General features: G+C 45.4%; 1 protein-coding gene across 1 annotated transcript in view; it reads right to left on the reverse strand.

Annotated features, from left to right (window-relative positions):
• The window catches only part of SEZ6L (seizure related 6 homolog like), a 220,921-nt gene that overhangs the window by 190,204 nt on the left and 6,480 nt on the right, over window positions 1-24,237 (reverse strand). The window contains exon 2 of the mRNA XM_029571268.1: window positions 23,691-23,824. Coding sequence (XP_029427128.1) covers window positions 23,691-23,824 — 134 coding nt within the window. The remainder of the gene's footprint in view (window positions 1-23,690; window positions 23,825-24,237) is intronic.

Consider the following 24,237-nt stretch of genomic DNA (forward strand, 5'->3'; position numbering starts at 1 on the left):
GAGGACCCCTCATCGGAGTACCCCACGCTGCGGACCACTACCATACCATCTTTAGTGAGGAACCCTCATCGGTGTACCCCGTGCTGTGGACCATTACTGTGACATCGCTAAGTGAGGAACCCTCATCGGTGTACCCTGCGCTGCAGACCACTACCGTATCAGCTCTACTGAGGAACCCTCACTGGGGTACCCTGCTCCATAGGCCACTACCGTATCATCTCTACTGAGGAGCCTCCAGTGTATCCCGCTCTACGGACCATTGCCGTATCTTCACTACAGAGGTATATACCCTTTGGGTATACCCTACAAAACAGACTCTGTGACTTTCTCCTGCCTCCCCGCTCCACGGGCAGTGCCTCTCTATTTCTTAATAAAGACTCTAATCTATAGCTGTGTTTGACGTCACCTGAGAACTCGCCTCCTGAAGGTGAGGCTCCCTGTGGGGGAGGTACCATCTCTCACCTCGGCCCAGGGCCCACATACCTACATATCCTAAAAGCTAAGAGTGCAACGCAGAAGGACAATAGCAGTGTAAGACAAGCCAGGAAGCAGAGTGAAGAGAAAAGTCAGAAGAGAGATCACAAGATGCAGGATTTTTCGGTTGAGTTTCTGGCATATATGGAGATGGACAAGTTTGATGATGTCCAGGAGAAGGAAAGGCTACCTTAGTTAAACATGATGCCGAAAGTTAAAAGCATGATAAGTAAAATCTGCAACGCCTTAATCTGCATAAATAAACCATCTATTTATATCACAGAAATAAATCAGATACAATATTGTGCAGCAAAAATCCTTCCTGAGAGAATCCTATTAACAAGGACACAAGGCCAGAAGAAAAGGAGAAAGACAATTCCTCCTCCTTGTCAAAGAAATAGAGAGGAAAAAATAAAATCACTTTGTGCAGTTATTTATTTATTATTATTCTTTTTTTATTTATTATTTTTATATACCGACATTCGATCTCAATTGAGATATCACACCGGTTTACATTCAGGTACTGTAGGTATTTCTCTATCCCCAGAGGGCTTACAATCTAAGTTGGTTTTTTTTTGTACCTGTTGATGAGTATTTCAAAGAATCAAGAATATAAAAAATGAGAAAATTTCAAAACCTCAAGCTGCATCATGCTGCACTAATGGAAGAAGGCATTAAATTCATATACTCTGATAACACATTGAAAATGGAAAAAGCAAAGAAACTGTGGAGATAAATTGAAAACAGAAATGAGAGACAGGGATATGGGAAAGACCATTAATGCAGTTAAAACACTGCTAAATAAAACTGAAACAGAAAAGTTCTGGAGAAATTTATATGAGAAAGCCATAGGGGTAAATTTTAAAAGGTTCACATGTGCGTCCATGTGCGAATGGTTCCTGTCACGCACACATGGATGTGCGGATTTTATAATCCATGTACGCATGTGCAGGCGGTGTGCACAGGGGGGGGGGGGGGGCGGATTTTGCATGAATACCCACGGTGATACAGTTGGGTCTCCCCCAGTTCCCTCTTAGTCTGCTCCAATTAAGGAGCGGACTGGAAGGGAACTTCCCTATCTCCCTACTGAACCTTCCATCCGTTTTCCCTCTCCACCCCACCCCTAATGCATATCTAGCTACCCTGAATTTTTTTTATTGTTTTACTTACTGCTCCTCGGGAGCAGAATTATGTGCGTTGGCTGGCTGCCGGTGTGCGCTTCCCCAGGACAGCATACAATGGCGCTACCCTGGCCCCCGCCCCTTCGAAGAGGCCCTGCACTTGTGCACGTACCGGGGTTTACGTGCATGGCTGGGCCCGTTTGAAAATGCGCACAGCGCATGAAAGGCCCAGTCATGCACGTAAAATCCAGATTTTACGCACGTAGGCCTTTGAAAATTTGGCCGATAGTGTACAATAAGGAAGCAGAATGGCTATCAAGCATATAGAGGAACATAGAAAAGGCAAACATTAAAATTATGGAATAGTCTGAATAGCAGGAAAAATACTAAAGAGATCCCCAAATTGGAAGATACTTGGCCCTGATGGAGTGTGCAACTTTTGGCTCAAACATTTAACATCCCTCCATCCAGACCTTGCAAATTACAAAAATCAATTGATCGGACAGCCATAATTAAGACCATACTGACTAATCACAGGAAGAACATTCTTCCACAGGGAGATGCAAGTAACATCTCCAAAATTACTGATCAATAACATGCCTTCTTAACAAGTTGTTTATAGCAAAAGATGTAGACAGAAATATGATCGTATGAATTTAAAGCTTTGAATTTAGCTTTAATCCTAGAGACACTAGGATTAAAGCTCCTGCTATTTTTAGATAGCTTGAAGCCTTACTCCAGTCCCATGGTTGGAGCAAGTTCAGGTCGACACCATTTTGGAAAATGGCACTGACTGGGATGGGTGCGAGGATGCACCCATCCTTGACACGGGATCCAGGATAAGGTAAGGGGAGCAGGGTGGGGTGGGGGCTTGAGCCTCCAGGGGGGCTGGGGTGATTGGCTTGACACTTTGGGGGAGCTAGGGGGTGGGGTTAGACTTTGGGGGAAGATGTCGTTGGTGCCATGCACATATTTGCATTTATTTTTCATTTTTGGAGAGTCAGGGCTGCCTCAACTAGCGGCCCCAGGTTGAAATAGGGGTCAGCACTGACCCTTGCTCAACCTCCTCATTTGGTCACTTTTTTTTTTATTTGGGGCCAGCGGCCCTTTAAGAAGATGGCAATCCTGTGAGGTTGGGGCCACCATTGTGTTAAAAGGTTGCTCACAGCATTCTTTTGTGTTGGTATTTGGCAGTGATATAAAAGAACGCACCATACAGCCGTGATGCGTTTTGGGGGGATGGGTCCACTATTGTGGTGATACCCCCAAATGGTAATGGGACCCCTCCTGTGAAAAAACATCATGATTTGATGAATCTAGGCCTTAGATTGTAAGCCCTCTGGTGACAGGGAAAATAGCTATTGTACCTAGATTTAACTTGCTTTGAGCTATAATGAAAAGGCGTGAACTAAATTCACTAAATAAATACATTGTTAGATCTTGTGGGTTAGTGGACTCTTGGCCCGAGATGAGAGCTGGTACCACCCACGGGGCCTCATGTCGGGAGGCGAGGCCAGCAGCAATAGGAGACACAGCCCAGAAAGTACAGAGAAGGATGTGGATACAATTGCCAGGATAGTTCCCCCTAGTGGTGAGGAGCTGGGCAGACCCCTAAGGCACAGAGATGGAAGCTAAGGAGGGCAGAGAGAGAGCGTCCCCAGGGGCTGAGCCACAGAGAGTGTCAGCACGGGAGGTATGACATAGGTTTTCCTGGCGATGAGTGAGAGAGAGCTACCCCGAGGAGCGGGGAGCGAGGTGAAGTCCCGAAGGAACTCAAGGTGCTACCCCGAGGAGTGGGGAAGCGCGGCACAGTCACACGATAAACTACTCACTGCCCTGAGGAACGGGGGCGCAACACAGTCACAAAGAAAAGCAATGGCCCGCAGAGCAGGTTACATCTCCGTAGATCTCCACGAAGCGGAGTAGTGAGGCAATGGCCCACAGGATGGGGTACACCTCCAATGGTCCCACAAAGCAGAGTAGGAAGGCAATGGCCTGCAGAGCGGGATACACCTCCGTAGGTCTCCACGAATCAGGGTAGGATGGTAGTGGCCCCCAGGGCGGGGTACAATTACATAGAGTCTTCTCAGAGAGGAGAGGTTCCAGGAGTAATCCTGAGGAGCGGGAAAGCTAGTAGGCAAAGTCCAAGGCCCTGGGCCCTCCGAGGAGCGGATAGCCGGAGACAGGAGCAGGGCCCTCGAGGAGCGTGTTCCCAAGAAGTGACTCAACGCACAATAAAGCTCTGGAATTTGTTTCCAGAGGGAATTATTAGAAAGGGAATGGTGAATAAAACGGAAAATGTCATAATGCCTCTGTATCGCTCCATGGTGAGACCACACCTTGAATACTTTGTACAATTCTGGTCGCCGCATCTCAAAAAAGATATAATTGCGATGGAGAAGGTACAGAGAAGGGCTACCAAAATGATAAGGGGAATGGAACAGCTCCCCTATGAGGAAAGACTAAAGAGGTTAGGACTTTTCAGCTTGGAGAAGAGACGACTGAGGGGGGATATGATAGAGGTGTTTAAAATCATGAGAGGTCTAGAACGGGTAGATGTGAATCGGTTATTTACTCTTTCGGATAGTAGAAAGACTAGGGGGCACTCCATGAAGTTAGCATGGGGCACATTTAAAACTAATCGGAGAAAGTTCTTTTTTACTCAACGCACAATTAAACTCTGGAATTTGTTGCCAGAGGATGTGGTTAGTGCAGTTAGTATAGCTGTGTTTAATAAAGGATTGGATAAGTTTTTGGAGGAGAAGTCCATTACCTGCTATTAAGTTCACTTAGAAAATGTTACCACTGCCATTAGCAATGGTAACATGGAATAGACTTAATTTTTGGGTAATTGCCAGGTTCTTATGGCCTGGATTGGCCACTGTTGGAAACAGGATGCTGGGCTTGATGGACCCTTGGTCTGACCCAGTATGGCATTTTCTTATGTTCTTATGTTCGTATATGGTTAGTGCAGTTAGTGTAGCTGGGTTCAAAAAAAGGTTTGGATAAGTTCTTGGAGGAGAAGTCCATTAACTGCTATTAATCGAGTTTACTTAGGGAGTAGTCACTGCTAGTAATTGCATAAGTAGCATGGGATCTTCTTAGTGTTTGGGTAATTGCCAGGTTCTTGTGGCCTGGTTTGGCCCCTGTTGGAAACAGGATGCTGGACTTGATGGACCCTTGGTCTGACCCAGCATGGCAATTTCTTATGTTCTTATGAAGGATCAGGAACCGATATCCTTAGAGAGATCAGCAGGATTCAGCAAGGAAGGAACTCGTTGCCAAGTCGATTAGGGCCAGGCCCCCTGATGGAGCTTAAGAGTCCAGGGTTAGTGATGTAATCAAGGGGGGACGCCCCTGAGGTCCCTTCCCTAGCGTCCTTAAGAGGGGCCATGTAGCGCGCACGCGTGCCTAGGGAGGCCCGGAGGAGACATGGCGGTCGGCGGCATCCTCATTGCCCCGGGGAGTCCAGGAATGGAGCAATGAGCGACGGCAGACCACGGCCGTGAGTTTCCCAACAGGAGAGAGAGAGGCAGAACCCACTGTGAATAATAGCAGTCATCACATAAATGTAACTGAATCAACAGATTCAAATACTCAAAATGTACTGAAGTATGAAAGTGAACGACCAAAATTAGTCTCCATTCTAAAGCATGGACAAGCTTTCCGATGAGCAGAAGGAATGCGTGAGAATCTATTAACAAATATAGGGAAAGAGGCAACAGAATTTGCAAAACAAGAAAAAACTTTTTAAAGAATGGGACCAGGAAAAACAATTAACTAAAGCACAAATACAGCAGGAAATACAAAGAATTATTTCAGCCGTAGAGGCAAAACCTCACAGTAAAAACTTTAAAAAATATATCCGAAGTAGAAAGCCTGTGAGGGAGTCAGTTGGACCGTTAAATGATCGAGGGGTTAAAGGGGCACTTAGAGAAGATAAGGCCATTGCGGAAAGATTAAACTTCGATATTTACTGAAGAGGATGTTGGGGAAATACCTGTACTGGAGAAGAATTTCATGGGTAATGATTCAGATGGATTGAACCAAATAACGGTGAAACTGAGAGCGTGACGTCACCAGCTAAGATGGCCGCTTGAGATCCTAGCTCGCACCCCCTCCGGTAAGGATTCTCCTCCATCGTAGAGTCAGATGGCATAATATCAGCAGATTTGGGATCCCCAGAGCGCAGCGCTCTGGGGATCCCACAGCACCAGCACAGATGACAACACCAAGAAAAAACCCCAATCTAAATTGTTTCTCGTTCGCGTCGGCGGCAGTGGCAGCAATCCTCGGGGAAGGAGACAAAATGGCGCCTGCCCGCGAGAGCGAGGAGGACCCGGGAACTGCGGTGGATACAGGGGGAAATGGAGATTCCATCCCGGAATGAAGAGGAGGGGGGAGGGGGGACAGAGCACACATAGGTCGGTACTTAAGGGAACGGATGCAGGGAAGGGCGAGATGTGGTGATGGTTCAATGTGGATGACAATAGATCCTGATTATGGGGGATGGGAGGCGAAGCAGAGGGTACTGAGATGACATAATGGGGTCCTTAAAAATTATATCTCTCAATGTGAAAGGGTTGAATACCTACACCAAAAGACACGTGTTCTTGCAGGACATGAAAGCTATGCAGGCAGACATCATATTTAGCCAAGAAACCCATATCAGAAAGCGGTATGAGCGGTTACTGCCTTCTAAGGAGTACCCGCAAGTTTTTCATGCGGCGGCTACCGTTCATAATAAATATAGCAGGGTGGGGATACTGATGGCTAAGACGTTGGTAGCAGACGTTCTTTAAGTGGTGAGAGATGTGGAGGGAAGGTACATTCTTTTGAAAGCTAAGATCAATGATAAGATCTATACAGTTCTTAATCTTTAATACGAACATATATAATACGGCCGGCACCAGCGGGGGTCCTGGAGCGAATGCATATGTGGCTAGTGAATGAGTCGGGGTCCCCGAGAGCGGATGCAATGGATTTGGGTCCCGACCCCCGCTGGACCTCCAGGGACTTTTGGCAAGTCTTGGGGGGGGGGGGGGACACGACTCCAGACCTCCCCAAGACTTGCCAAGGGTACCTGGTGGTCCAGTGGGGGTCCTGGAGCGATCTCCTGCACTCGGGCCTTTGGCTGCCAGTATTCAAAATGGCGTGGATTACAAACTGGTTAAAAGACAGGAAACAGAGAGTAGGATTAAATGGTCAATTTTCTCAGTGGAAAAGGGTAAACAGTGGAGTGCCTCAGGGATCTGTACTTGGACCGGTACTTTTCAATATATTATATATATATATATAAATAATCTGGAAAGGAATACGACGAGTGAGGTTATCAAATTTGCGGATGATACAAAATTATTCAGAGTAGTTAAATCACAAGCAGACTGTGATACATTACAGGAGGACTTTGCAAGACTGGAAGATTGGGCATCCAAATGGCAGATGAAATTTAATGTGGACAAGTGCAAGGTGTTGCATATAGGGAAAAATAACTCTTGCTGTAGTTACATGATGTTAGGTTCCACATTAGGAGCTACCACCCATGAAAAAGATCTAGGCATCATAGTGGATAATACTTTCAGATCGTTGGCTCAGTGTGCTGCAGCAGTCAAAAAAGCAAATAGAATGTTAGGAATTATTAGAAAGGGAATGGTGAATAAAACGGAAAATGTCATAATGCCTCTGTATCGCTCCATGGTGAGACCGCATCTTGAATACTGTGTACAATTCTGGGTTGCCGCATCTCAGAAAAGATATAATTGCGATGGAGAAGGTACAGAGAAGGGCTACCAAAATGATAAGGGGAATGGAACAGCTCCCCTATGAGGAAAGACTAAAGAGGTTAGGACTTTTCAGCTTGGTGAAGAGGCGGCTGAGGGGGAGATATGATAGAGATGTTTAAAATTATGCTATTATGCTATTAAGTTCACTTAGAAAATAGCCACTGCCATTAGCAATGGTAACATGGAATAAACTTAGTTTTTGGGTACTTGCCAGGTTCTTATGGCCTGGATTGGCCACTGTTGGAAACAGGATGTTGGGCTTGATGGACCCTTGGTCTGACCCAGTATGGCATGTTCTTATGTTCTTAAAGTTCCTCATCAGAGGCTTCTAGGAAAAGTAAAAAGACATGGGATAGGTGGCGATGTTCTTTCGTGGATTGCAAACTGGCTAAAAGACAGGAAAAAGAGAGTAGGATTAAATGGACAATTTTCTCAGTGGAAGGGAGTGGGCAGTGGAATGCCTCAGGGATCTGTATTGGGACCCTTACTTTCAATATATTTATAAATGATCTGGAAAGAAATACAACAAGTGAAGTAATTAAATTTGCAGATGATACAAAATTATTCAGAGTAGTTAAATCACAATCAGATTGTGATAAATTGCAGGAAGACCTTGTAAGACTGGAAGATTGGGCATCCTAATGGCAGATGAAATTTAATGTGAATAAGTGCAAGGTGATGCATATAGGGGAAAATAACCCATGCTATAGTTACACAATGTTAGGTTCCATATTAGGAGCTACCACTCAAGAAAGAGATCTAGGCATCATAGTGGATCTCACATTGAAATCGTTGGTTCAGTGTGCTGCAGGAGTCAGAAAAGCAAACAGAATGTTGGGAATTATTAGAACGGGAATGCTGAATAAAATGGAAAATGTCATAATGCCTCTGTGTCGCTCCATGGTGAGACTGCACCTTGAATACTGTGTACAATTCTGGTCGCCGCATCTCAAAAAAGATATAGTTGCGATGGACAAGGTACAGAGAAGGGCGACCAAAATGATAAAGGGGTTGGAACAGTTCCCCTATGAGGAAAGACTAAAGTGATTAGGACTGTTCAGTTTGGAGAAGGGGGGATATGATAGAGGTGTTAAAATCATGAGAGGTCTAGAATGGGTAGATGTGAATCGGTTATTTACTCTTTCGGATAATAGAAGGACTAGTGGGCACTCCATGAAGTTAGCATGTGGCACATTTAAAACTAATCGGAGAAAGTTCTTTTTTACTCAACGCACAATTAAACTCTGGAATTTGTTGCTAGAGGATGTAGTTAGTGTAGCTGTGTTTAAAAAGGGATTGGATAAGTTCTTGGAGGAGAACTCCATTACCTGCTATTAATTAAGTTGACTTAGAAAATAGCCACTGCTATTACTAGCAACAGTATCATGGAATAGACAGTGTTTGAGTACTTGCCAGGTTCTTATGGCCTGGATTGGCCACTGTTGGAAACAGGATGCTGGGCTTGATGGACCCTTTGTCTGACCCAGGAAGGCATGTTCTTATTTATTTATTTATTTAAACTTTTTTTATACCGACCTTCATGAAAAATATCATATGAAATCGGTTTACAATGAACAGTGTGATAAGAAACTTTAACCTTAACATAAATAAGCATAAACAAGTTGTAGGAAAGTTACAATAAAACAGGGGTAATGGGTAGAGGAGAAGAATGCGCTAGAGGCGGAAAATATAACTCCATAACAATAGCTGTACAGTAACAGTGACTTTGCTAAGGATTGTCTAGTTACATGACGACCTTCAGCTCCAGGGATGTACAATCTTAGCATGCACTGGTTCCTATAAATTACCTGATGGGTGTGGAGGAGGTTTCTTGTTTTTTCATCCAATTCTTCAAGGTATTTATGAGGCCAGTCTCCTGTTCCAAAACTGTATGATAATGCAGGGATTGCAGGCTGGTTAATAGATTGTATCTTATTCCGTGCTGTTAAAGCACTCTACAGTATCAGAGTCACTCTTCTATAGTACTCTTTACTGATCTTCTCTCACAATGCTTTATGGATTTTCATAGCTCCTGTGAGATTGTGCTTCTAACTGAAGCTTTTATTACTTTCACCACATGAGAACGGTTTCTCATCAGCGAGTATATTCTGGTGTTTTCTTCTATCAGAAGGTTTTACCACATACGAATGGTCGCTCTGCTGTGTGGATCTTCTGGTGTGAGATTAGTGTACACTTATCAATGAAGCTTTTTCCTTCAATGTTCTTATGTTCAATGTTCTTATGTTCAATGTTCTTATGTTCTTATGTTCTTATGTTCAATGTTCTTATGTTCTTAATCAGATGTTGCGGTCCCGGTCGCAAGCCTTGCAACCGGGTCCTTACCTGGCTCTCTCCGGGGGCAGCGGCGGGAGGTTCGGGCCTGTCCGGGCTCCCCAGGTGTTCAGCAGCAAGATGCACAGCTTGCTGAGCTTCCTTGGGCCTTCTCGCGGCGGCGTTTCCACGAGGGAGACACCGCCGAGCCTCTGATTCCGGCTCCTCCCTCTCTAGGCAACGCGCGTGGGGAAGCCCAATTTAAAGGGCTTGTCCCGCCAGACCGCGTCCCGCCCACTGAAATGATGTCAGACGCCGGCTAGTATTTAAGCCAGCGTCTGCTCCTATTCAGTGCCTTGCAACTAGGTTTTCCTGGTGAGTGCTAGTTGCATTCGTGTTCCTGCTCTTCTTGCTCCAGTTCCTGATCTTCAGATTTCTGTTCCTGCTCCCGTCGTTTCTGCTTCAGCTCCTGGTATCCCAACTCCGCTCCTGCTCCTGGTTTTCCCGCTCCAGCCTTCATCTCCTGCTCCAGTTCCAGCTTCTCCGTCTCCGGCATCCTCCGTCCTTGATTCCTCTGGTTGGACTCTCTGGTTTTGACTCCGGCTTGTTCCTGGTTCCGTTCCTGCAGCCTGCCCCGACCTCGGATTGTCTCATCGTCTTCTATGCTCTTGATCTCCTAAGTCTCAGCGGGCTGGGTCCTCACGAGCTCCTCTCGGGGGATCCTCAGGCTTCCAGGAGGAAGTCATCGTCTTCTACACACTTGTTCTCCTAAGTCCCAGCGGTCTGGGACCTCACGAGATCCTCTCTGGGGGTCCTCAGGCTTCCAGGGTGAGGTCATCGTCTTCTACGCACTTGGTCTCCTAAGTCCCAGCGGCCAGAGACCTCACGAGCTCCTCTTGGGGGGTCCGCTGGCTTCCAGGGTGAAGACTCCAGGATCTCCGGGTGTCCTGACTCCGTCCACCGGTCTACCTTCTCGCCGCAGAGTGCCGACCACCGTGTGTCCTGATTCTGCCCACCGGCCTACTTTCTCGCCGCATAGTGCTGACCTCTCCTACCAGCTCACTCTGCCAGGCCAGCCCAAGGGTTCACTGCTATACCCGCAAGATCAGATGTGGATCAAAACATTATACAGGAATTGCAAGGGAGAGGCAAACTTAAACCTAAAGATGAGAGCTTGATAATTGCAGTTCAGAATAGTGGACTATGGTAAAACAGACAAGTGCAGTTTGTGTGAAACAGAACTGGAAACTCTTACACATAAGGTGTAAGGCACAATAAGGTGGCATGGTTCATTCACTGAAAACTGTAAATACTATGTCATCGCTGTACCAGAAAAACACTAGGATCACGACCTTGATAGAAGTGCAAAGAATGAAGAAGTTGTGATCAGGTAGGGTATTCTCATTCCTACTGGTAAAGGAGTGGAGGAGTAGCCTAGTGGTTCAAGTCCCACTCTTGCTCCTTGTTACCTTGGGCAAGTCACTTTACCCTCCACAAACAGATTATAAGCCCTCTGGGAATAGCAAAATACCTACAGTACCTGAATGTAATCTGCAAAATATAAATACATAAATAAATAAAATAAACAGCTTGACACAAGAAAATGATTCGTTGTGGAAAAGGAGAAAACCACAAGAATGGCATTGCTAATAGAACTCTCCACAATATATGGAGAAAGAGAAGATCCTCAGTTTCCAAGAGATGCAATCAGAGACCAAGAGCAGGTGGCAGAAAGATGCAGAAATTGCTCCAGTTCTATTGGATGCCACCAGCCTGATTAAAAAGAACTTCCAAGCACACCCTATGTTGCCTATACAATACATATTATGAGATCTGGAAGAAAGCTGCTCTTGGCAAGTTTTAAGAAGAGCACTAGCAGTAAATTTGAGAGATTGAGATCATTCCTGTCATGGTATGTGCAAAACATGGAGACACTATCTCATAAGTGGCCAATTAGGTAACTGCTTGCATTAGACTAGCTGCTTTGGCTGTCTTTTCAGACAGTTTGAAGGTTATCTTTAAATAATAATTTGTTTAAAAAATGTTAAAATTGAGAAAGTATTTCTTTTTTAATTCCAATTTTTATTGATTTTTATATTCAGCATTTATAGCACAATATTTATTTTTATACAGTTACATAGATGACAATTTCATTAGATTCTGACTGTCCATCTATCCTGAGTAATACTGCACCTCAGGGCCTTTCCAGTTCTATTATTAGGTGGAATATTGAAGGTTATAGGAGTAGAAGTACAATTTATATCTTGATATTTCATTTAAAATGCTACAATGTTATTGTTCTTGAGGCAGAAAGCAAATGTTTTCTGAATAGCAAGATCTCAGTTCTTCATATAAAAAAAACCCTAGATATGTCGAGTAGCTGATTAGCGAGGTACTATAGTATATAATTAATCCTGAAATGCTGTAGTTTAGCACTCTTTGAACTTTGTTTCTGGTTCAGTTTTTTTCTTTAATAAAATCTTGGTCTCCCTGTTTGGCATTCTAACACTTTCCTTGGAAATAGTACAACTGAAGTTACAGAGTTCTAATGTGCATACTGCAGCAGAGCTTAAATTGCTATTGCTCATTTGGTAACATAATTAGAAACAATATAGTGGAAAGCTAGATTACATCATGGGTTATTCCCAACTCTGATCTGCACTTGGCAGCTGGAGGTAACTCAGGCTGCATCCTGTTCCTAGTAGAAATAATATATTCATACTCTACACTATCACACCCATTGTTTACATTTTTTCAAGTCATCTACTGGTCCAGTGTTGAGGACTACCTTATTGAAACCAATAATTGATCATCTGCAATGATTTCTGCAACTATTAAATTGGCTAGTAGTTTTTATGCCCTTATACGCATATTCAAGTGCATGAAGGACAGGAGTACTGAAACGAGGGTTAGGAATATTCATTTATTTCCCTGAAAGGGCTCGCATTATATGATTATGACTGATGCCCTGGCCTGTGTTATGTTGCTCGGGATAACCCAGCTATGGATCAGATACGATGGTGCAAGCCTGGTCCATGCCTGGTTTAGCCAGAATCCATAACTGTTGAAGGTGGACCCCTCGCAAGGCATGGTGGCAGTCAGATGGCCCCTGGGGCAAGTTACACTTGGGACTTTGCAATCTTTGGTGGATCCTGGGCTTCACTTGGTCAGTGAATTGGTGATCCCAGATGGCCTCTCCCTTAGTGGGTGAGAGAGTCAGGTTGAAAGCTAAGCAATCTAGAAGCACCCAGTTAGATTCTCCTGTCAGATGATCTAATAAACTTGTGACCATCTTATTCAACTCTGAACAGTTGTGTACTGAGCTATTGATTGAGAAATATGATGGTGGTAGTGGTGGTGGGCGGGGGTGGGGCGATATGTGGTGAGAGGGAGGGGAACAGGAGTCAATGTTCATCAGTAATGATTTTTGCAACTATTTCATTGATTAGTGGTTTTTAATTTAACGATTAACCTATTCTGTTCAATCCATTATTCTGTAGTGAAACAATTGTCATAGATAATATGGATCCAAGGAAAATTGGACTACTTCAGATCTGGGATTGGTAGTTTCAAGATGAATCCATATTAATTGGACGGAATCTCAATTAGTATACAGATGTGTCTTGACTGCTTCTGGTGAATAAAAACATGTCCACTATGTTTTTACAAGAATTGGCAAAATTGTGAAAATTTCTGTGAACATTTACCCAGCCTTGCTTAGAGCCAGTAACCAGCTTATGAGCCAGTACTGCTTTGTGACTGTTTGACAGGAAAAAATGTTTTTGCTAGAGCAAATCTTAGGGTGCTCTGTGCTCCTTGCCTGTTGTTCCTATGGTAATAAATCATTATGAAAGACACAGCATTGATTTATTTTGGACAGCAGAGCTAGTAAAAACAAATACACATCAGAGGGGAAGTCCAGCCTTGGTAATATGTTTCAAACCATCTGAAGATTTAATTTGTGGTTCTTCTTTCAAACAGTAAGGACATACATTTTCCTCCTGTTGTCACTGTACTCAAATTAATGTGGATACTTTTGTCCCTCTTGACCATAAATAACCTGCAATGTCATCAAACAGAACAAAAAGAACAACAAGCGTAGTTCATCTTGAAGAGTCCTCAGTTTTGGAAGGGAAAAGCGAATTCTTAAAAGGATGCTGAAGGCTCTTTATAGATTATTAATGTGCCCACTAATAACTAGGCAAGGTAGTTTTCAACAGTGTGCGTAAGTCAGCGTTTAAAGTTACAGCAGCATTTGATAAGCTGGGTGGTGCACTTCTCTGTCCCCAAAGTTGCATCCATTTTGAAGTGCAGGGCATCACATACTTTCAATATCCATTTTATAGAAGTATTCACATATATTTTACATGTGAAACAGTTGTGCTGTGTGCACATAATAATCCTTAGTTGTGCGTGGAGGCAGGTATGTTATAAAGTGTTGCGACTGGTGTGGTGGACCCTTGGTCTGGCTGTGTGGAGAGATGGATGAATGGCACGTGAACTCCGCAGAGACGAGAAGGCTGGAGGGCGGCACGGAGCCAGGAGACCTGGCCGAGACTTCACCCTGGAAGCCTGAGGTCCCCCCGGGAGGAGCCCGTGAGAACCTGGACCGCTGGGACTTAGGAGGGTTCTCCCGGAGCGGCAGGACAGTAGCGGAAGCAGATCCAAGTTCTAGGCTGGCGGTGGTCAAGGAGTACCAGGAGACGGACCAGGGTCAGAAACCAGAAGACAATCCGAAGATGGGACTGGATCAGGAGAGGAGGCTGGATCAGGAGCAGAGACTGGAGCAGGAGTGGTAGCTGGATCTGGAACGGAAGCTGGAACAAAGCAGGAACAGAAAGAGCAGGAACGGCAACTTGTTACTCTCAAGGAGTCAACCTCGGTGCAAGGCAAGGTTCCCTAGTCAGACGCCGGGTTTAAATCCTTGACGGCGTCTGACGTCATCTCCGGGGCCTGGCTGCGATTTCTCGCCAAGGCCCCTTTAAATAGCTCCCCCTTGCGCACACATGCGCCTAAGAGGGGCAGAGCAAGATTTGCAGCTCGGTGGCATCTCCCTCGTGGAGACGCTGTCGCAGAGAGGCCAAGTAGGCCCAAGAAGACACCGGAGCCCGTCGCCGGTTCCCTGGGTGCCGCGGAGGTAAGGACCCGGTCGTAACCCCGTGACCAGGACCGCAACAGTACCCCCCTTCTTACGCCCCATCCTCAAGGGACCAGGTTTAAAAGGATGGTCCAAATGGAACTGGTGCAGGAGGGATTTGTCCAAGATGTTACGGGCGGGCTCCCAGGTGTTGTCCTCAGGACCGCATCCTTCCCAGGCGAGTAAGTACTCCCATCGACGATGATGAAAATGCACATCCAAGACCTCTCGAACCTGATATGTCAGCTCCCCATCGGCTGGAGTCTCGGAAGGATCTGGTGGCCTACGATGAAATCTGGAAAGAATTACTGGTTTAAGTAAAGAGACATGAAACACATTGTGAATGCGAGGGTTGTGGGAAGACGTAGGCAGTACGAGACCAGCCCTATTCTTTCAGCGATTCGGAAAGGACCACAGTACTTAGGTGCTAGTTTCCGGGACGGAACTTGAAGATGTATATTTTTGGTGCTTAGGCAGACCCCATCGCCTGGTAGGAACACTGGTGCAGGTCGTCGATGCCGATTGGCACACCTTTGCGTAGCCCTTGCTGACCTCGACAGCTTGTCTTGAATGGAGCTCCAGAGTCTTTGCAACTGTTGAGCAGATAATTGAGCTGCTGGCGGGGGAACAGTTACTGGCAAAGGTAGTGGTGGTTTGAGTTGCTTACCGTACACTACTTGAAAGGGCGACTTCCCGGTGACCGAATGATTATGATTATTATATGAGAATTCGGCCCAAGGTAGTAACATGACCCAGTTGTTTTGTCTCTCCATAGCAAAGATACGAAGGAATATCTTTAAAGAACGATTCATGCGTTCGGTTTGTCCATTACTTTGAGGATGGAAGGCCGTGGACAAATTGAGCTGAATTCCACATTTCTTACATAATGCCCTCCAGTACCGGGTTGTAAATTGAAGACCCCGGGTAGAGACAATATTTTGCGGCAGTCCATGAACTCGAAAGATGTGCTGTGTGAAGAGTTGAGCTAGCTCCGGTGCAGATGGTAACTTGGGAAGTGAAACGAAATGAGCCATCTTGGAGAAATGATCCACTATGACCCAAATGACTGTCTAGAGGGTAAATCCACCACAAAATCCGTGGCTATATGAGTCCAGGGTTCTATGGGTATAGGCAATGATTGCAGAAAACCCCACGGCTGACCTGTTTGGGGTTTTTGTTTAGCGCAGGTGGGGCAAGAACTAACATATGTACGCACATCGTGCCTCATGTTAGGCCACCAATAGTACCGATTGAGGAGCTCCAGTGTCCTCTCCCGCCCCGCATGGCTGCTAGTGAGGGAGTCATGACCCCATACCAAAACTCTCTTCCGAAGGCGTCGTGGGACCACCATCCTTCCCAGCGGGCCTACGACAAGTCTAGATAGGTTGATTCTTGCTGGATCCAAGATGTACTGAGGAAGTTCTCCCTCTCCCTCCAGATCCGTGGTATGAGACAAAGCATCTGCTCGGATGTTCTTGGAGGCGGGTCGGTAGCGAAGGGTGAAGTTAAAGTGATTGAAGAAAAGAGACCAACGAGCTTGTCTGTGGTTTAGACGTTGTGCTTGACACAAGAACTCCAGATTCTTATGATCCGTGTAAACTGTGATGGGATGGATTGCCCCTTCCAACCATTGTCTCCATTCCTCAAATGCCAACTTAATAGCTAAGAGTTCCTTGTTTCCCATACTGTAATTGTACTCAGCTGCGGAAAATTTCTTGGAGAAATAGGAGCATTTGAGTACTCTCCCAGAACTGGAGTGTTGACTGCCCCTATTGCTATGTTAGAGGTGTCCACTTCCACAATAAAGGGGCATTGCGGATCCTGGTGGTGTAGACACGTGTCTAGTAAGAAAGCCTTCTTTAGATCCTCAAAAGCTTGACAGGCTGCTTCTGGCCACATCTTAGCATCGGCCCCTTTCTTAGTAAGGGCAGTAAGTGGCACCACCCTAAGCGAATAATGAGGAATGAATTGTCTGTAGAAATTTGCGAATCCGAGGAAGCGCTGTAAGGCTTTTATTCCTATTGGACAAGGCCAGTCTTTAATGGCTGACATCTTTTTTGGATCCATATGAAATCCTGTAGATGAGACAATGTATCCCAGGAAAGGAAGGGACTCCCGTTCGAACATGCACTTTTCTAGTTTCGCATATAGATGGTTGACCTTTAGAACTTGTTTGACATGTCAATGGGACTCCAAATCCCAGGAGTAAATCAGGACATCGTCCAAGTACACTATGACCGAAGAATGCAACATCTTGCGAAGAACTTCGTTCATAAGATTTTGTAAGACTGCTGGGGCGTTACAGAGTCCAAATGGCATTACCAAGTACTCATAATGCCCGTCCCTAGTATTGAAGGCAATCTTCCATTCATCTCCAGGGCGAATCTGAACCAGACTGTAAGCACCCCGAAGGTCACGTTTGGTGAAAATCTTGGCTCATTGTAATCTGTCCAGGAGCTCAGGGATCAGCAGAAGAGGATAACGATCCCGCTTGGTAATGGCATTCAGCCCTCTGTAATTTATGCATGGGCTTAGGGTGCCATACTTTTTCCCTATAAAGAAAAATCCTGCCCCAGCAGGAGATTTGGAGGGTCTGATGAATCCCTTGGCGAGGTTTTCGGAAATATATTCAGACATAGCTCGTGTCTCTGGCAGAGATAAGATTTAGACCCTCCCACGGGGTGGCATGGTTCCTGGTAGTAGGTCAATCGCACAGTCGAATGGACGATGCTGTGGCAAGATCTCTGCTTTCTTCTTGGAGAAGACATCTGCAAACTCAGCATACAGCGTAGGAGGCAAGACGGCAGTGTTCAGCAGAGACACTCGAGAAGAGCACGGAACCTTGAGGCAGTTAATAAAGCAAAAGGAACTCCATTGAGCAATTTGTAGTGTGTCCCAATGGATAACTGGAGAATGTAGTTGTAACCATGTTAATCCCAATACTACCAGGTGTACTGCTTTTTCCAGGATCAAGAAGGCAGGAGCCAATGATATTGGTCGATGAGGCGGTCGTCCCTCCCTCGCCCTTTCCTGAAGGCGACGGTCAATACGCCCCGCCAAGTCTATTAGCACATTGAGATCATCTGGAATGTCCCTGGCAGCCAACTCGTCCTTGGTACGAGCAGAAAGACCCTCCAGGAAGACTCCCCACAGACTGTCGTCTCACCATCCCACCTCCAAGGTGGTGCGGAATTCGATTGCATAGACTGCCAAAGACCGAGATCCCTGCCGTAATTGCAGAAGTTCAGATGTAGCTGAACACAAACATGCAGGTTCATCGAATGCTTGCTTGAAATTAGTTACAAATTGTTGTAAATTATTTAGCAATGGATCACTGCGCTCCCACGTGGGCAAGGCCCAGCTCAGCGCCTTTCCATCCAGTAAAGACAGGATATAGCTATCTTTACGGAGTCTGAGGGGAACTGACTCGGTAGAAGAGAGAACCTTATGTAGCATTAATTCAAAAACCCCCGGCAGCTCTTGGCATCTCCCGAATAGCGAGAAGGTGCGGGCAGCTGAGTAGGTGCAGTCACACTCACCACAGGAGCGGAGGGTTGCACGAAGGGCGGCTCAGGAGGTGTTGAATCCAAACGATTCGCCAAGCGCTCAACGGTGGCAGCAAGGACGTCAAGGCAATGCTGTTGCTGCTGTAACCATTGGGCCATGCCTGGAATGGCTTGAAAGCCTGAGATGTCTGCTGGGTCCATGGCCTTGCAAACTGTTGCGACCGGTGTGGTGGACCCTTGGTCCGGCCGTGCGGAGAGATGGATGAATAGCACGTGAACTTCGCAGAGACGAGAAGGCTGGAGGGGTGGCACGGAGCTGGGAGACCTAGCCGAGACTTCACCCTGGAAGCCCGAGGTCCTCCCGGAAGGAGCCCGTGAGAACCCGGACCACAGGGACTTAGGAGGGGTCTCCCGGAGAGGCAGGACAGTAGTGGAAGCAGATCCAAGTTCTAGGCTGGTGGCGGTCAAGGAGTACCAGGAGACGGACCAGGGTCAGAAACCAGAAGACAATCTGAATATGGGATTGGATCAGGAGCGGAGGCTGGAGCAGGAGCAGAGACTGGAGCAGGAGTGGTAGCTGGATCTGGAACGGAAGCTGGAACAAAGCAGGAACAGAAAGAGCAGGAATGACAACTTGTTACTCTCAAGGAGTCAACCTCGGTGCAAGTCAGACGCCGGGTTTAAATCCTTGCCGGCGTCTGACGTCATCTCCGGGGCCTGACCGCGATTTCGCGCCAAGGCCCCTTTAAATTGCTCCCCCTCGCGCGCGCGCACCTAACAGGGGCCGAGCCAAGATTTGTAGTTCGGTGGCATCTCCCTCGTGGAGACGCTGTCGCGGAGAGGCCAAGTAGGCCCAAGAAGACGCCGGAGCCCGTCGCCGGTTCCCCAGGTGCCGCGGAGGTAAGGACCCGGTCACGAACCCCGCGACCAGGACCGCAACAATAAAGTACGCGCATACTCCGCTTATGAAAATACTCGCAGGCATACTTTTAATGGCCAGTCCGTTGACAGCTCCTCCAGTTCATCTAGACTCTTCAGCACTTCACTCTGAATGCCCCACCTCACACTACTTAATCCAGACTGCCCACCCAAAAACTCCAGCCAAAAGACCTGCAATTTTACTTTCACAATTTAATTAGCAGGTGTAAAAGCATGCAGTGTTTGGTAATGGATGCATGTATGCTGCGTACACGATGCCAACTTGTGTGCAAACTTCTGATTCCTCTCTGGAATGCCTATTTTTTTCCCATCGACATTTCCGCATGACATGCTGGTATGGGTATACTTCAGGTTTTTGCAAAATATTACTTAATGCATAGACATGCTACTTACATGCTGAAACCATTTCAAAATTCACCCCCTTAAATAGCAAGTACAAATAGATTTTTCAGACGTTTATATATTTGTTATGAATCTTTATTCAGATGGGGGCGGATTTTAAAAAGCATTTACATGCGTAAATCTGGGTTTTACGCATGTAAATGCACTTTACTCGAGTAAGTGGGCTTTTGAAAATTGCTACAATATATGCCATTGAATCATCCATAGGATTTATTCGCATAAGTGCACTTTATGTGAGTAAATGGCTTTTGAAAATTGCTACAATAGTAGTTACATTTATGCGCGTAACTCCTTTGAAAATTACCCCCTTGGTGAACATTCTCTGGCCACAACTACACAAAAACATATTTTGGTAGTTAAGTAGCAATGTACATTGTGGCTTCATTTTTTTTTCAAATTATTCATTGTAATTGCCTGGAAATGGATAAAGAGATGTTAAGAGATTGATAATGAAAGTGTCTGACTATTTTTTGAGGAAAGCTGGACAAAACATGGCATTTCAAATTCTGCCTAGCACTAAATTTTCATCAGATAAAAAGGGAGAGCATGAGGTGTGGGGCGCTGTGCAGTAATTACTAAAATTTATCCGGTTAGTGCTAGCCAGATAAAGCTATCTGGCTAACTCTGGCTGGAAAAAAAAATACTGTCCTAAAGTCGGATAACTAAAAAAACAAAACTAGTGACTGAGCATCGGTCAATCCCCCCACCACCCAATGTCTTGAAAAATTGTTGGACCAATTGGCATTGATCCCTCCCTGTCCCCTGTCACAGCATGGTGCTGGTATTCTGACCCTAGGGATAGTAGTGGGGCTGAACGCTGGAAAGGCTGGCAGAAACAGGACAGGAACACGGTTTCTTCTGCCTATACCAGCCATTTTCCCTTCGGGTTGAGCTCTTGGGTGCTGGTGGCCAGCAAGATATAAACAGAAGGTTCTCACACTCAGGACTGGAACATGAGCAGGACTGAGCTGTGAAATCAAATAAGGGTACAGAAAGGCACCCATTAAAATAGGCAACAGGGAAATAGAAGAGAAGACTAGGACCAAACAAAGAAGAACAGGAAAACAGATTAAGACTTGAAGTCTTTAGATCAGGGCCAGAAAGGCTAAGATTAGAACACACGCAAGAATACAACTATGTCCAGAACTTGGAGCAAGCTAAGGCAAGGCACTGACTATGAGGCTGGCTTATAACTATGACAGTGCCAGAACACATAAAGACTGGAGGCCTGTGCAGCAAGTATATGTGGCCCACTGAGGGCCCCTGCTGGCAGGAGATAAGAACTGCACACAGACCTTCACACCCCCCTCTTACCTTTAAGAAAAATGGTGACCAAAAACCTCCATCCTGCCACCCCCAAAGCCCTAAATGTATCCCCAAAGCAAAGCAGGTGGAAGAGAGACTTTCTTCCACTCCACTGATTACTAAATGTTAGTCGATCTGACAGCTAACAGCACTTAGTATTAACATATGCACTTCACTCCTGGGTGAAGCAACCAATCCTCCTTCGGAAAAGAGCCCAATCTCATTTAGTACTCACCGATAGGGAAGAGACGGATTCCTGTTCCTCCCTGTCATTGAAGAGACCAATCTCTGTTGAGCACTCACTGATAGGGAATTGGACAATACCCATTCAGTACGGATTTCTGAACAGGATTGGCTGCTTCACCCAGGAGCAAAATGAATAAGAATACTAAGTGCTGGTGGCTATCAGAGCTATGGCATTGAGGATTCAGCAGAGTGAGTGGGAATAAGACCGTCTCGCTCTGCTATGGGGATATTTTTGGGAGAATGGAGGTAGGATGGAGAGGTGGAAATTTTCGGCCACAATTTTTTAAAGGTAAGAGATTGGGGGTGGGGATGAGCAATCACTGATGCACAGCCTGACAATTTTTAAAGGAATTGTGGGGCAGGGGGTGGGGGAGAGAGAGAGAGAGAGGAAGGACTAGCTCTGCCCATGTTTCAGTTTTAAAAGATATGTTGGTCGGGGGAGCATCCGTTTGGCTTCTAGTTGTTGTTGGGTTTTTTATATTCAGAAAGCTGCTGAGTGGCAAAGTTATCCAGATAACTTTGGGTAATGTTATGGCTACATATATTCAGTGGAACACTTATCTGGTAAGTTCTGCTGAATATTCAGCTAAAGGTTATCCGGTTAGATTTATCTGGATAACTTTTCCTCTCCAGCTTAGTGAATATTGACCTCTTTGCTCCGAAGCAGGAAAGAGCATTTAGAGGTTGATATTCAGCACCATTTGTCTTTGTTTTGACTTTGAAAATCCCCTGATATTTAGAATTAGCTGGATAACTTATCCGGTTAACTCTGGTCGGGTCTTAGAGCATTTCTAAAGTTACCTTTGAGATAGTCAGACATAGTCAGTGGTGCTACCATGCTGCTGAATATCCTAACAAAGTTAGCCAGATAAACTTATCTAGCTACCTTTGCTGGCTGGTCAGTGGCTGAAAATGGACACCTAAGGTGCTATATTAACCTTTTGGCATTATATAATCGTATCTGACATTGTCTCAGTGTTGAATGTCTTAGTAGCGCAGATAGTAGGTTTGAACGTGACTTGCCTCCAAATAAGCAGAAAGCTTTTATGCATTCATGTTCAAACATAATAAGACTAGAGCCTAGAGTCTATGAAATATTGTAGTTTTTGTCTTGCTGATGCTTTTCTCCTGGGGGCACAGTGGCCTTTAATTCACTAACTTATCTTGCAAGTGCTGAACCAGCTTCTTCTTTTCCATGTGATGCAGTAACTTTATTGATCATCTTTGGTCATTAATTATACAGATTTCCAGAGCATGCACAACACTGGAAGTGCTCTGTGGACAAAATGCAATGCATACACTACTACACCTCATTGAGCATTGCTTTCTCAAGTGAAAATAGATAGTATTATAGGTTTCTTGATGCTTGTGAGGCAAAAGAACACAGGCCATTTCAGTAATGATAACTGCTCGTCTTGGATGTATTTTTAAATGTATAATCTTGTTACCATTCAAATTATAATAGCTGTTTCACTTTAAATGCTTGTGGGTGGCAGTTTTTTAAACTTGTGCTTCAAAGAATTTGTCATGGGGATAATTTTGCAAGCCCTGGCTGTTCTAAAATGGACCCCGGGCTCAGTGCATGTGGAAGGATGTAGGTGTGACCCGGCTTCACAGGGCACTTTTACACTCGCTGAGGGAGAGGCACTTCAGGGACAGAGTCAGCACAAAATGTTGCCTGTAAGTGTAGGGGCATAAGTTAACGCCCTCCGGCATGTATGCATGCGTACGCTTGGCCAAGTACGTGTGTTGGCTGTCTGCAAATGCCTCTTGCCCTGTGTGCTGGAAAAGGTGAAAATGCACATTTCTGGAGGTTGTTTTTTTCCTTTCAATGCTTTCATATATGCTATTAAATGGAATAAAAATTAAAGGTACGTGAATGGTGTAATAAGGCAGAAAAAATCTGTGTGCCTCCAGAAGTGGTGTCTATCTGGCACATGCTCACCCCCAGTAGCTGCCGAGGAGCACACACACATGGCTTAGAGCCTATGGGTTTATGTGCCGACCTATGCATGTAGCTTGGAATCTGTATTGGACGGTAGACGCTAAACCTCACATGTAAGTCAGAACATACAAATGGATGTTTTGCTGTGCTGCAGGGAAACTGGAGCCACAGTGATGGATAAGCCTTGGAAAAAGGGCTGCAGGACCAGAGGGAAGCAGGCAGATGGACAGGAGGGGGAAATAGCAAGATTGCTCGGATCAGGGCGGTTTGCGAGTGCCAGGGGTGGGGGCAGGGGGACAAAAGTGCTGCAGTAAAGGGGTGGGTGGAAGAAAGTGCTAGGCTCAGACTGGGGAGCGAGAAAGCTGAGCATATCCAATCCAACATAACCTCTGCTGAATTTTCAACAGGAGTCAGCTAGTTTATAACAGAGTTATGCATTAAGTAGTATATAACAGAGTTATACATTAAGCAGTTTATAACAGGGTTATGTATTAAGTAGTTTCTAACAGAGTTATGCATTAAGCAGTTTCCAGAACTGACGTATCCACAAAAGCTTCTTACCTGGAGCTCCACTCCATATCCAGTGTAGACGGTCACATTGTAAGTGCATTCCAGGAAGTTATGCAGTGGTAGTGGGGGGTAGTCTGTAGAATCAATATAACCCTCGGGATCGAAGAGATTCACACTGCACAGGACTGAAAGTGAGAGCATATTAATCTCTGCCAATACGACTTTTAAAACTTAATCACTACAATGGTACTTATGGATTCGAGCATGCAATATTGGTTGCAGTGTTGCCAAGTTTCACTTTGGCTTTAATATAAAAATCATTATTCATAACGAGGATTTTTGTTTTGCCATGGTAATGCATCGGTTTTCAAAGCTTCTCAAACATTGCTGCACTATTCCAGTCAGTGAAATCTGTGCCTGCTTTTATACCCACTATTGCTATTAATTCTAAGGCACTTTCTACAGATGCCAAAATATTAAAGAAACAGAATATTTCTGCAAATTTTAAAAGAACATTAAAATAGGTCAAGCTTAAAAAGTTTTAATTCACTCAAAGCAGACCTTATCTGCAGCCTGCCGTGGATGTGCCTCTGTGCTG

Source organism: Rhinatrema bivittatum, chromosome 11, assembly GCF_901001135.1.
Source record: "Rhinatrema bivittatum chromosome 11, aRhiBiv1.1, whole genome shotgun sequence".
Classification (NCBI taxonomy): Eukaryota; Metazoa; Chordata; class Amphibia; order Gymnophiona; family Rhinatrematidae; genus Rhinatrema; species Rhinatrema bivittatum.